Source organism: Teleopsis dalmanni, chromosome 1 (genome assembly GCF_002237135.1).
Source record: "Teleopsis dalmanni isolate 2A chromosome 1, ASM223713v2, whole genome shotgun sequence".
Taxonomy (NCBI): Eukaryota; Metazoa; Arthropoda; class Insecta; order Diptera; family Diopsidae; genus Teleopsis; species Teleopsis dalmanni.
The window spans coordinates 148,361,391-148,377,390 of NC_051846.1; the positions used below are offsets into that span (position 1 = coordinate 148,361,391).

General features: G+C 31.2%; 1 protein-coding gene across 1 annotated transcript in view; it reads right to left on the reverse strand.

The window, feature by feature from the left end:
- Positions 1–1,236, reverse strand: part of LOC119666417 (voltage-dependent calcium channel type A subunit alpha-1-like) — a 3,886-nt gene extending 2,650 nt beyond the window's left edge. Inside the window, exon 1 of the mRNA XM_038075695.1 lies at positions 1,217–1,236. Within this exon, the coding sequence (XP_037931623.1) occupies positions 1,217–1,236 (20 nt within the window). The remainder of the gene's footprint in view (positions 1–1,216) is intronic.
- Positions 1,237–16,000: the final 14,764 nt, after the last annotated feature.

The window sequence follows — 16,000 nt, forward strand, 5'->3', positions numbered from 1 at the left end:
TGAATTTCCAACGCCAGGATATGGCACTTCCTTGCCTTGCTTTTTGAAAAAATAACTTTTAAGCGTGTAAGTTGAATGAATCCAACAGTAGGTATTGAGAACATCTTCTGGAATATCTTTGGTGTGAACACAATCGATGGGATTACCAACATATTGTCTTGTCGTTATTATTAATGAGAATGACATTAATATCATCACAGTGATTGAGTAATGCAAACGAAATACTGGCGAATCGGTTTTAATATGACTGACCTTTACAAGGTTTTTCAATCCACGAAATATATCCAACATTGTACGCTGCTCCAACAATAATTCTTGAGAGTTTTCAAGCAAATCAAACTGTTGGATGCTCTCCTCACCTCTAAACCATTCACAACTCCTTAAAACCGCCTAATATAAATTGTCGATTGGATGAATTTATGTAAAGTTTTTTTTGTTATTGAGTTTTTGGAACTCAATGATAAATGCAATTGATTAATTGTCGTTATCGCTTTATGATTTTTATAAAATTAAAATGGTTCTTTCTTTTTTTAGCTAAAGCCATATTTCCAGCTAAACTGACCAACTTAGTTTTTCTAGTTTTCACATGTTTACTAACAAACCCCGAACTGATTTTGAATGACTCGACAATGAATTTATTTTTAATATTTTTATGTTGCATGTGTTGATGAAACGTCAATAATATTTTTTTATAATTTCGCATTTTAATTTATGTATATATGTTCAAATTATTTGCTTTTTCTACTATTATTATTATTATTAACATTTTTGTCACTAATTTTCTTCACTTTTTAAGTTCAAAATAAGGCACTTTTCAGTTCTGCGAGATTCGATTTCATGTTGGTTTCTTCCACTGAAAATATTTTGGAATACAAAGTTGAACTCTGCTTTTATTTTTATTTTTAGCTTTGTTTTGTTTAGTTTTTGTTTTAATAATAAAATTAATGTTTACTATTTCGAAACACATTTCTGCCTGCTAAAACACAGTACTACCTTCAGATTCCGATACCTTTTCGCAATCCACACCAACATGATCTGCTCAGTGGGAAGCTGATATGTAAAGTTGTTGGCTTTTTATGCCAACATTAACGCATATATTTGGCGTCTGGAATTGGGAATTGTTTTTTTTCTTAATTAAAATAAATTAATTAACTAAGTAAAAACGAACGAATTTTGCCACGTACTGTATTCCGAAGAACACATCATTTATTTTTACCCAGTGCTAAAAGTATTCATTGTGTAAATAAACTGCAAATAAAAAATGTTGCAATGTTTAAACAAACATTTAAACAAACTTATTAATCAAAAACATAAATTTTATGGACTATGACTCGTTTAACTCAATATTGTGAAATATTCTCCAACGTAATTTGTTTATTCTACAATTTATTCAAACGAATTTTATTTCATTTTACCGAACACCTAAGAATTCCATCGATTGTGAAAGCTCTTTGCACTTGACATTACTTTCAGAGTCTATTAGATATCTCATAAAGAATTAATGAGATTAAAGAAACTTAATGGAGAAGGAAATTTTATTATAATTACTGAACATAAATACATGTAATTATATATAAAAAAAGATATAAACTTTTATTAAATAAAATTGGGATACATGCTAACACATGTGTTAATCCATGATAACCTCACTTAACATGTGTTAATCTTTGATAACCTCCATTAGTGGAATAGATTTTATAAAATAATTATTCTGAAAATAAATAATCTTACAGAGTTTTGTAATTCAAATATGGACGAATATTAATTTTTAATAAATGAATTAAAATATTGTATATTGGTGCAAAATATCCTAATTTGTAGGGTTATAGGGTTATATTGAGGGTTTGGCAAGATTTTGACAAAATTTTTTTTAGTTGTGAAATACAACATTATTCAAATATTTTCGACTGGTGATCCTACAGTACTGTATTCTTTACTATAATTTAAGAAGAGGTTCGGCTCATACCTAGTAATACTTTAGTTATAATTGGATAAACTTGTTTTTGAAGCATTGTCAGTTTGGGGACTACATCCAAAAGAAAACTACTTTGCATAATGTCGCAATATGCGCTTCTATAACAAGACTAGATATTCAAAACTTATTGAAAGGAACGCGAGAGTGCTACAAACCTTACTTCAGTTCTCTTTGGCTGTTAGTGTATCCGAACCTACGTAAAAAAAGTAGGTTACATTACTTTTACTACTCACTGTAGAAGTTATGGAAACTTACAGAAAAAACAAGAAAAGTCACAGAAAAAGTCAGTGACTGTCAAGATTTGACTACCAGAAGAAACAGATTTTACAGTAATACTTTTTTGACAGCGTGTCAAACTGCTCAGCGGTTTGGATGAAAGACTTGTTAAATTACATTGATTCAAGGGAACTCATTTCTTTTATTCTTATCCTTTAAGGTTTCTTGCGAGGAAAGGGGAAGTAAAGTGAATAAGAATCGGTAATTAGGGATTGGAGAAGTACATCTGCAGAGCCGCAAATAAGAGTAAAAAGTTCAGTGATCATATAAGTTTAGATAATAAATACACATCACTAAAATGTGCAATAACATCTAAGAAATATTTCTCGTTCCACAATGCTAAAATAGAACACATTCTTTCTTTAAAATTTCATGAGTACTATACCATACAATTCAGATGGAGCTTTAAATCTACGCCATCGTGTACTCAGGCGAAAAAAACCAGAACCGTTTAAAACGAGAAATGTTCAATCCTACTGAAATGAAATAAGTAACGATCACCGAACAAAATGGATAATGGGGGTATGTCTTTTATTGATCTCTGCTTTATTAATCTCTGCTTCATACCCTAATTGTATGAAAAACATTAGTATTCGTTGTGACTTTTTCAACAATCTGAAGTTTTTGAATATGGACTCTTTGGGCACTTATTTTATACTCGTTCCGCATGAAACAATATAACCAATATCAGGAATATTATTTAAGTTCCTCCACCTAAACTATTTGTGAAAACACCTCTCATACAAAGATTTATTCGTTAATTTAAAAAGAATATTAACAGAAATACTATTTGATGCCGAGATAAACATTGATAAATCAAATACTTATGGTTAATATAATCAGTGATATATTCCTGATCCCAAATATTTGACTAAATTGTTATAGGATGTATAGATAATACTGTCAGGAAAAAAGAATTTCTCCTGACATATAAAATTGATAAAAAGTAGACTATACTGGGAAGCTTTGGAGCCATATTGTGCCTGAGAAGAAGTTACTTAGATCTTATTGATTCAAAATAAAAAAACTAAACAAGTTTACTAGGTCTATCACTATCGCTATTAATGGTTTTCGATCAAAATCAATTTATGGACAATCAAAAATAACATGGAAGTTGAACTTAAAAATAAATCATAAGTATCCTCACAGAGGAGAGAACTGCTGATTGAATTAGGTCCTAACAAATATGGAAATTTATTCATATGGGATCTATAGATTTCGTGTAGAAGTGTCGTCGGCGGTTATATTTAAACGAAAATAACGCCTAAGTACGAGGTGATGATATAAGACAATACAAAGTATGTTCATTGCTATAACTTGAAGATGTTGAGGATATAGGACTGAGAGATTCAGGGAAACCTATGTAGTATTTTACGCTTTCATAACTTTCCAAATCACACTCTGATCTTCAATTCAGAGTGTAAAACGATACAACTTAAAAAATAAAACTAATAATGAAAAATATGGAAAAAATATAAGACAATAAATAAATATTAATAAATATTAAATAAATATTAAAGAAAATATGAATATTCAAATAGCTAAAATGTACAGAATACTATAGGTAAATAAGGAAGTTAGCTATTGATAAAAATTATGTCGCAAATATTATGAAATATATTTCCATCTCTTTCCATCTCTGAAATATATATTTCCATCCATGACGATTATATTGTCATGTTTGTGATTCCTCTCATATATCGGGAACATATCTAAGACTGGGGAATATTTAATAATATTTTTTGATTGTTTGGCTTCTGATTAAATATATAAATCATAATAGTTAAATACAAAATAGTTCACGACATGAAATTTTGTGTATACCACTTAGGTGTAAATAAAAATAATTAATTTTGTGTCAATTTTTTGGTACTAAAAGATACTTCTGAAATGAGTGAATATGTTTTATTCATTGAAAAAATTAAAAAGAAGCAGATTGTATGCATAACGACGTCTAAGACTGTGTAAAAATTGTCATTATATTCTAAATTTGTAATTACTGGGATTTTTATATATGTAAATATCTGTGCAATTCTATTGTCTGACCAAAACTATCAACCTATAACAGGTTGAATAGGTAAATACATTACTATAATTAAGTATGAATATTTATAAATTTACCTTTATATAATAACATTAAATTAAATAAATATTTCTATATCTAGTATATACTTTATAATAGGTCTTTTCTTTTGTAAGCATGTCGCAATAGAACAACAAAAAATAAGCACTACTTTTGATGGCAACTCTGGAAGGACCCGAAATTTTCTTGGGTTTATGTTATATATGCCAAACACGTAATAAAATAATAATTCAGTATAAATTTTCAATACAAGTAAATTAAAAGGAATTGAGTATTATTTGCCAAACATTTGTAGACAGTTAACAGACAGTGGAAATTTAACTGGAATCTAAAAATCGTTCACAATAGTTTAATTGTTAGTCTTGGCAACCATGCGATTTGAGCTGCTCATAAAGTAAGCGGTTTCAAAAAGGTTCGGCTAATTAAGCGAGCAGTGTCGTTGTTTCATATAATATTTTTTAAAAAAGTAATTGTTGTTTTGTGATAAGCTTACAAAACAAAAAGGCCTATTATTATATTATCTACTGTGAAACTTAGCTTTACTCTCATATTTGATTAACTTAGTAAAGTGAATCTTATATGGACAACCAACAGAATACAACCCTGCCTTCTAACGATATTTTGTGATTTTCTGTTATAAGTTACAAAAGAATATTTTATGTATATAAAACCCAATCCCATGATTATCTATGCTAAATATTCAATTAGTAAATATTTTCTTATACGATTATTCTTGTGAATAGTAACATAGTTCTATAAACAGTAAAGCACTTTATCTTAGTCTCTTTCTGACTGTATTCTGAAGTACTGCAACTAAACTGTGAACAATGACAGTTCACAGTTTAAACGCAACTGAAGACTCGTCTTAGTTAGTTAGTTGTGGTGGAGAAAGAACGAATCCTCCTCAAATAGCTAAGGATGAAAGCCGTTTTGAATCCACAAAAACCTCGTAATAGTGGGTAGTAGATAGGAGGTCAAACTAGAACCAACTAGAGGCATTAACAAAGGCAAGAATCTGGCTAATGCTGATGCTGGAGATATCGCTAAGTGAGTTGAAGAAAGGGGCCCCTAGAAACTTAAACCTAGTTCTGGACAGACCTGGACAAAAACACATCAGGTGTTCTAGTGTCATTTCTTCAAGTATTGGTAGACACGCACTACATGAGGTACCACAGGGAAGGCCAAGTCTAGCTCCATGCCGTCCTATGGACCAGTGACCCGTAAAGACTGATATTAACTTAGAAACCTCAGATTTGTTTCTACAAATTAAGTCAGAGGTTCTATATTTGGAATAGATGGGCCAAGTAGCCCTTGACCTGGCTGCTGAGACAGTAAGGGTCCACTCACTATTTGCCTGTCGCAAAAAATGGTCACAAATCAGCCTACGCCCGTAGCTGACAGGGGCAGGGGTCGAAATAGGGGTATACGTGGAAGAGGCGCCTAGCCTAGCAAGCTCGTCAGCGCGCTCACTTCCCACAATATTAGAATGCCCGGGAACCCATACTAGAGTAACCTTGGACCTCTCACTTAGTTCACTGATAATTTCCTTACATTCTTCTACTAATCTCGATGACAGACAGACTGCTGATAAAGCTTTTAAAGACTCGTCTTACTAGGTACCTGTTTCTGCGTTTATTTTAAAATTAATAGCTACAATTTAATCTTTAAAACTCTGGTGGTTTTCTTAGTAGCAGTTATCAGATTTTGAGAGAATCAAAAAAAAAAATCGATATTAAATTAAACTATATATCAAATTTAAAATCTCAACAAGACTGTTTCATTTTCTTCGTAGACTAAATAAAATTTAATTGCATGTATTTCTGATATTGGAAAAGAAATTATATTCTTAATTATGCGCTGACAGCTTTTATTGTTCTTTTTATTGTACCTTCAATTAGAAATTCCTTATAAATTTTGTTTAAAGTTAAAGAGAACATTTTTCCAGAAAAAAGAAGACTGGATAACTAAAAACTGAAATGTTTTGATCGGCAACATTTTGGATTTGCAGTCAACTGGAAGAATCACAAAGTAAAAATCTTCGTATCTGTTGTCAAGAATGTAACATCACAAAGAACCGATTTCTTCGTAGACATGAAATTCTAGAGATTTTCTTTTTCATTTACTACTTGAGCCATGACTAATTGTAATTTCTTGAGAATTAAATAAAATAGACAAAAAAAAAACAATCATATATATAATACTTAGTATATCACTGCATGATATACTAAACATTTGATTTAGTCATAAGTTGACGCTATTAGCGAAGTCTTCATGTGTTCAAATATATATAGAAAAATTTCGAAGAAATTAAATTTTATTTATTTCTTTATTTCAAATTAAATAGAAATGAATTTTTTGCAATTTTTTAAAGAAATAAAAACTTAATGATATACAATAAACAAAACTTTGTTAGCTAATTAAGAAATTGCACTCTCGTTTTATATGTTAATAAACTTATGGTATGGAGAAAACTAATGCTTTACATGTGTTTTCGAAATAATTGAAAGTATTTTTAACGTCATCAAATGGGTTTCTTTTTTTTAAATAAAATTTTTAAAAATTAAATATTTTTCCACAAAATGTGTGTTTCATATATATGTTTCTTTTATATTAGTTTGTTTGAAATCACTCGAATTGTTTAAATTGTATTCATTACTATATATAATAAAACTTTTTCCATGATTTTTTAATTTAATATATATGGTTTCTACTGCAGATTTCAATATTTTCATGTTTTTTGGACTTTTCCATGTAATGGAACACAAAATAAACAAGTGAAGCAATTTCTAACCGAAAGAAAATGCGGTACAAGGCACATGATCACGCTTCTCTAAATAAGCAAAACATTTTTAGAAGTTCAAAATTTTAAATTAGAAAAAACACACGATCAACGCACGCACTCACGCTCCACGCACAACCGCCACCGCGGCGTAGACTCACTCGAGATCCGTTAGGAGCAGCGGAAAACTGCAGGAAGCCTCGACGAACAGGCCCACAGCGAACGACATGCGAAAATGTTTCACCGCTTCCAACCGATGCACGTGTACACAACGCGAACAAAATCGACACTGTTCATCCGAAATGTGGAATAAACTCCCTCGCCACGTCGGCCAATGCGGTCCACAAAAGAGCAAGAGATTTTCTAAATTCAACGTTAACTGGAAAATGATTTTCCCACTTTTCTGCTCAGCGATTCAGTTTAGATTTTAATTTACTTAGTAAGCATTTGAGAACTCAGAAGAAATAGACAAATTGCGTTGAACTTAAGAAAAATTCTCTTCGATCTTTGTTCGGAAATGCGACTAATTCCGTTGCATTGCTCCTTCGTATATTTATTCGCTGCTCTTGAATGGACGCGCACTTCCGGCTTGGCTTGCGCCTTCAAAACAAATGATGACTCGAGGCTGCCAAAATATCCAGCCTGGTCAGATTTTGTGCACTTATTGTTCCTTCATCGCTGGTTCTTTCTCATTAAATGGAAACATTTATTTATTGGTTTGTTTGTGTGTGTGCCTGTTTAAGTGCTGTAGTTCTTATGTATTAGTGCTGTTAAATGTTTTTTAAATTTTATGAGACAATATGTTCGAGACTGTGGTAGTTTGAAACAAACTGTTATGACTACAATACCATATTGTGGTCTAAACAGTGGCCAAAGTGCCTAAAACATTTTACAAAAATTACTCAACCTTAAGTGAATAGAAGGAATAAATAAATAATTATGTTATGATTATATCTACTAATGCCATATCAGGTGGTTGTAAATTAGAAGATAGATCCGTTCGTTCAACTCTTATTTCAAAGATCCCTTTCCCATAACATGAAAATGTAGTGAAACGCAAGAAACTGTCAAAAAGAATATTTTCTAGGATTGACAAGATCCTGTCTATATCACTGATCAAGGATCAAACATAAAATAACGTTTATAAATTAAAAATGTAAGATTAATAATTAGCTCTTCTATTTCTCTAATAAAAATATAATACCTACCTATATCTGATATAATATAAATACAAAATATAATACATAAGACAAAGAACATTATAGGGAGAAGCGATGTCATACAAACAATTTTCTGTGTCATGTAGTCCTGATTATACAAGCAGAGTGGGTACTTAAAATTCATGTATGTTGGAGTTAAACATATTAACGTAATATAAAATTTAGTCTGATATAACAAATAATATAAAATTGCATTCCATTTAAAATATAATATTAATCATGTAACATATATCATACACAATAATCTTTTCAATCTAAACAGTTCCTAAACAAAATTCTTTTAATGAAACCAAAAACTTATCGTATTGCATTTACTTTCTTAATATTTGGGAAGATAAGAAGAATATTTGGGTATATTTGGGATATATATATATATTTTTAAAAAATATTTGATGTTGTAATGATATTTTTCCGTTTAGGTTAACCTTTAATAGACTATCGAAAGTTGCTTTATAATTAATAAAAAGGTGATGGCTGTCAATATCTACATTCAGAAAAATATGCTCTAAGCACATACTGGTTAAATTGATCTATTTTTTTTGTTTAAAATATTTTAGCTCATGTAGTAGAGAAGATATAAAATCCAATATGAGGTATGGTTGAACTAACATGATGTATTAACCCGAGTTTTAGTAAAAATCTGGTTAAATCAACTAAACTAGTTTTCTGAGTTTAGTTCGTAAGCTTTATCCAAGATTTGTCACAGTGTGAATATGTGGTGAATGGTGGAGCGACCATATAGAAATCTGCACTAATAACGCTCAAACAGTTAGTTGATATGTGGCTTCCATTTTTCACATAGTACAGTTTTTTAAATTGTTTTGTACTCAACAGATATTAGACTGATCCGGTGATCATAAACTACGATAATATCGTAGCGGGGCGTTAGCTTTTTGGCAAGGTGTTCACAATTTGATCAAAACAGAATTCCAACTATAACGTATTCCCCCTACTCTTGAGTTTTATCCTTTCCAAAAGCAAATAGCGTACAAGGCCAACAAAACAATTTATATAAATTTTCGCAGCTTGTGATCCACTAGTTTTCATGGTAAATAGCTGTAGGAAAACGGCGACTTACCACAGATTTCGACATTTTTACATCAGGCACCAAATTCTTCATATCTGGAATTGGTCTTTTCATTTCATGAATTAAAACCTTTTTTTTCAGAAGATCGTTTAAAAAAAGATATTTGAATCAAATCTTTAATCACACATTTAACCATTTCTAAATATTATTTTTCACTTCAAATTTCTTTAATTTTTTTCTTTACTTTTATCATTTGCTAGTATAAAATTGCAGTAGTGACTTTGTTTTTGGTTTATTTCCAACCTCTACATAAGAGTAAGAAACTCTCATGCATTCATTCACTCTTTTACTTTGTATTTACTATGCGCGGTTCAGTTTTTTTACTGAACCATTTGCCCATATAAAACGGTAACCGTGACTTTGATTGTATTTGTACGCTTTATATGAAATTGCGGTTTAGTTTAAGCAAATGTAAAGCGATTTTCGATCAGTCATTTATTTTCTCTTTTGTATTCACTTTGCATAACATTGGAGGTTCACTTTTTTTATTAAACCGCTTGCACGCATTAATTTAAGAGTTATGATTATTTTACGTACATATTTTGCGGGGCTTGTTTTGTCTTTTATTTTTATATTTGTTTGTATGTTTTGTGTTTATTCAATACTGAACATAGTCCCAATGTTAATGTTATTTTATTTGCATGCTTTGTAAACAGCGCGGTGCAGTTTTAATTCTGAACCTTAGTATATTTTAAGAGGAATGTGTTTACTCTTTTATTAATTATAAGTAATGTTGGGTGTAACTAACATATGTATGTGTGATATTGTTCGTATTGTATGTTTTGTGTTTATGCTAATCTATTTGGAAAACCTATTATAAAAAATGTTAAATAGCAAAATAGCGAGATTATTTACATAATCAAAAAAAAAAATCTAAAAAGGAAGCTTTGTTAAGGTGTTTACTGAACACTCTGATCCATTCGACGCCTCGCCTTTGTTCGATATATGAGTACACTTTCAGAATGAAGAGTATTTTAGAGAAAAAAAAACTGTATATAAGACTTTAATTTAAATGTTATTTATATATTATTTTTTGACAGCTTTTTAGCAATGTTGATTGGTTTTGATGATTTGTGATCTACAATATAAGAAATGTGGATGACTTTTTATCCTGCTTCTGACTTAAATGCGACCCAATCAAATCCATACATTATGACTTCTTTGTAATGTATAACAAAAATAGTATTTACTATTTGGAATTTTATCATTGATTTTCTTTTATAATTTGCTGAAAATCACTGATGACGAGTACTTTGTAATACTTGAAACAACGTTGTATGTTCAGCCAAATTTCAACAAATTCCTCAAATTTTTGTTGTTGTTTCTTTATTACTATTCAAACCTTTCTAAAAATACTTATGCTTTAGTAAAACAATAATTCCAATAGATTAGAATGCCTTTACATAATTTTGCATCAGACAAATAATCTTATACAAAATCTTTATTTTAGATATCTGTAGATATAGAAGTTACAATATTATCCTCAGTTTTTATAGTGTTCTGGTCTTATCGGAGTACCTTTATTTTAATAATATTGTAATATAGCTAGAGTTCCGCGTACATTTGTTTCTAATGTTATTCTCTTTTGTTAAGGAATCGTGTTGTAAGTATCTTGCATAGATACAATACTCATTATAATGTCCTTTAATGTCCTTAAACATGACTTATCACAGCTGTTTGCTTTAAAATTTTAGTTTAAATGACACTTTTGTGCCACTGTAAATCGCACGCTTCATTATCGTTGCATAAATATTTTGTACAGATTTCCTTTACATCGCCTGCCGTCATTGACTAAAAACTGTTGTCGAACAATGTAGAATATTGTCGGATATGTCCGGTTTGTATTCGTGTTTGTGATTTCCGCATATTATGACAAATTATCAACACAAACGAAGCTTAGCCTGCCAACCAACGAAGTCGTATTGAAACATTATGGAAAACAATCGCTGTTAACACTTAAACAATGCAATCGGGAACTGTTTACAGAGATACACACACACACAACTGAAGTCGTATTATCTTACAGTTCCCATAAAAACAAAAAAAAAAGGAATAAATTTCATACAAAAATCATAAAATAACAAAACATTTCCTTATGAACCGCAATGCTCCACTGCTGTACAGGACATGATATCCCTGCCATCGCCATCGCCACCGCCACATCCAATGTGCCAACGCGTTGACTTATAATCAGCACAGCTGCTGAAACTGATTGAGATGCAACAGTGATATGTCAACTATGTGATGTTGGCATCATTTGAATGGGCAGGCATAGAAATGTCTCATAGTCACGAGTCACGCAATCCCAAGTGTCACATGTGCTGTCTGTCGCGTCCTTTCACTTCTCTTCGTCTCTACTGGTTTCTGTCTTTAAGTTTTGTCCTCACATGACTTTTGCATTTTTTGGTGTTGATTGAAAGGCCAAACATGAAGTCTATTAAAATTTATTCATTCAAAATTACTTCATATTTGCTTCATAAATAAATAAATAAATATTTTATTGATGTTCAAATAGTTTATTAAGTTTTCTGTTATTAAATTGAAGAACATTTCTACAAATGTTTTTTATTGTGGTGATATTTTTCTGCCATTGGTTAGTGTAAGTTTTGGGATTAGGGTTTTTATAGTAATGTGCTGAGCAATAATATTATTTTAAACAAATTAAATTTTATTTAAGGAAGTTAGGTTCATGCAATCTATTACTTTGCGGTGAGGATCTCTCGTTTATATTTATGCGTCATATAAAATATCCTTTGAAACTACTCAGAGGAATCAAACTTTAAAGGACCGTTTTTGTAATCAGTCTGTTCTTTCTTTCAGTGTCAAATTACGTATTGAAAAATGTATACCTAATGAATATGCAACTACAAAGACTAAACATATCTTTGATGACTCGCAACAAATCGATGGACAAACTTAGACCTTGCATCGTCTTGGACTACACAAAAGTTTCTTAATATTTTGAAATTGGACAACCAAAATTACACTTTATTAAAATAAACTTTTAATAATTGTTAGAAGATGTACCAAAATAAAGTGGATACTTTTTATATTACTCAATAACCCTACTGTAATCACCCCAATCACCCTATAGGGCTACAGTTACCGTCAAGTCAAAACTATTCTGCTTTAACATACACAGTGCCTATCTATAATGAAATTGAAATGATGTTATTAAAAGTCCAAACTATAATATTAAAAGACTGAAAAAACTGAGAATTAAAGTCATATTTTGTAATTTGTTGGTCCAGAGCTTAGCTCTGGATGACCTTATTTAAAGGTCAAAAGACCCCCACGTCCCCCTATAGATCAAAGCAAGCAGCAACAAGGCATCGGCATCTCAGAGAGTTTTTCAAAACTACTATGATGTGGTGTAGCAACTGGCAAAAACAATGTGGTGCTTTGCCATTTCCCAAGTTACCCTCAATTTAATGGCAATGAGTCGGCTGGCTATCTTGCTGGGACTAAATTTGTGTAGCGAAACCTAATTGTGAAAAAATTTGATCCACACCAACATCATTTCTGAGAGAGAAGTAGTAACTCAAAGAATACGCTACTAGCGAACCAAGTTAATCATCTGGTTCATTCATGCAACATTAATATTGAGCTTGTTAGAAGATTATAATCTAACGGCTCATAATAACCTGCGTTAACATAGTAACGTAATGGGTGTGGCAAAGAAAACAGAATATCAACTCTACTGGGAGGCCTCATCTACCTCTACTCATATTCTCTGTAATGTGATTATCTGACATAGATCTCGAGCAAGAGGCAAGAGAAGATTGTTGGGTCTAGCGTTCCTATCTCTATCTGATATTAGACTGTTCTCAACAGGTGATATTCTACAGTTTATTTGAAGTGCGGTTTTCATGCAAGTAAATTGGTTTAGAAGCAAAAAGATTAGCCTTCGTTACTGTCTCATACATTTTCTAATCTTTACATTTCATAAAAATCGGTCATAAAAACTACTTTGCTGCTGGAACTATCTTTTAGGAAACTGGGAAGCTAAATAGATATTGTGTTATCTTTTTCTTAACAAAGACTCATGAATCTTCAACAGGAAAGTGCTAAAGTTGCTGACAAGTCCTTAACGTGACATTACAATCGGTGTTGGTATGTCAACAAGTTAGGTCTGTCTTAAGCTACATAATATCATCTCTGCAAGGAAGAGAATAACACCTTTAGTGAATTTATTTGTAGGTGGTTAGAACCTATTTGTGGGTAGAGTGCGCGTGTAGGTCTTCAGCAGGAAGGTGCAAAAGTGAGTTGGCAGTCCATTTGAGGTGACATTTTAACAAAATAATGCCTTATCATCTAGTCAGTTTTTATAATTAAAACCATTTTAAGAAAGGATCATGTATCTTTAGGCGAAGGTGTTTAGGTTGCGAACGGTTGATTTAATGTAGCATTTTGGTGTGGTTTTTAACTCTATAAATTGGTTCAGTCTTAAGCAAACTTGATATCACCTTTGTTTGGACTACTAGTCAACCTATTTGTAACTAGATTTTGTTTAGTTAAGGATCGTGCATCCTTAATAGAAAGGTGCTAGAGTTGCTTATAGATCACTTTTTATGACATTTTAATATGCCATCTCAACAAGATGCATCTGTCTGCAGTTATAGAATGTTAGTTATTCTTGCTTGGAAGGGGAGAAGACTTGTAATCAAAATTATTGTAAATAGATTCTTTTTAACTAAAAGTCGTATATATTTGAAGAAAACGTAGTCAAGTTGCGGACAGTTGACTTAACTTGACATCTAAGCCTCTCTTCTATGCCTGGAAGAGGTTAAGAGTTAAGAGTAAAACGTTTTGTGATTATTTGGGTTGCTCGGAATAAGACAAAGAATACTGACACTCAAAATATCCTTTTATGAAACCACATAATTCTCAACGCGACACATTCTGATCTTACTTTTAAAGGTTATATGTCCTCTCTTTTCTTATACTTCAAGGTCCATAAGGCTCTGTTTTTATCTATTATTATTATTATTTAATGTAATAAAATAACAGGATGATGACATCTAATGTGTGATATTACAAAATACAATCAATCAAAAACTATTTTCTTTTCATATGACAGAAATAATTTTTAGTTAAAAACCATTTTCATTGTAAAATATTAAAGTTATATGGTGTAACTTTAATAATAAGTATTTCTATTAAAATAAAATTTTTTAAAGTAAGAAATTTGTTTATATATTTAAGTATTCCTTTAAATATTAAACTTCCACATAGAAGACAATCCCAGCATATTCTTTCCTATGCTGATTATTTCTGTGATTTATGTCCAACTTGCTTTCGAGCGATTCTTCACACATTGGTTTGCCCACTGGAATTGTTGCATGTGCTCCAGCATCGTATGAGCATCACATCACATTCATTTGAGATACTGTGTGTGACACATTAGGAACGAAGTCTCTGCGAAATTCAAGTTTATTGTTCAGGAAGTGAACGTATCGTTAATGAGTGCGTAACGCAACAGAAGTAAGTCCACATGAGGAAGAGTAGTGAACCAGGCACATGTGGTGGAAATGGTCATTGAACGCATATTCCTCACTCTCCATTATGCACACATGCGATATTGACTTATAATAACAAAGGAAACAAAGGAAAGGATAAATGATAAAAAATAAATTATAAAAGCACACGAAAAAAATGTCAATGGCGCAAAGGCAACGTTGGACTTTGGGGAAATTCCTGTGCAAACATTAATTACGACTTTCGACATTGAACTTTACCGAAATCCTTTTGGTGATGCGTAGATTTAATCGCATGAATATCTGTGTATGCAGTAAATTTTTTTGTCTAAGACTACACAATAGTCTTCGTTTGAATAACTTTCCCTAAGGTGTCTCGCTGTTGCTAAATTTTCCTCAAAAAATATAAAATTTTATTTTTGCTTTTCAAATTTAAAAATGAGATGCATCGCCAAAATCGCAAACCTAAAAAAAAGAAAACAGTCTTGCGAATATGTGTCCTCCTCAAGTAAATTGCAAAGCATCTGCGTATGATTTTTCCAAGAACTTCAGTAGTCAAAAGTTGGCACATTTGCGGCCTCTTGCACTGAATATTTCCTCAAATATTTTTCAACACTTCAAAATGTTTTATTTTTGTACTCCCCAATGTACAGAACATTAGAATTTGTTACAATTTTTCTAATTCTTCGTTCTTTTGATGATATAAAGTGTCGTGTTTAAATTTATGCAATTAAAAGAGTTTTGGAATATTTTGCAGATTCCATAATGATTTCAATATATATTTTATATATGAACTATACATTTGTTACGAGTACTGAATCAAAGAGTGAGATAGCAGAGGTCATGACATAAGATATTAAAATCGTAGTGCTTTCTAAAAGATTTTAAAAACAACGAGTTTTTTATCAAGTTATTTATATATATACATCTATATTCAGATACTATCACTTGAGAACTATAAGAGATAAAGAAATGTAATTATCTTTATATATACCTTCTGCTCAAAAAGTACCCAGGTTTTATAAAATCCAAGGCTTAATGCCAACGCTTAACCCAATTCGAATTCCGTGTAGGTCTTCCAAAAACGACCGTTGTGCCAGAGA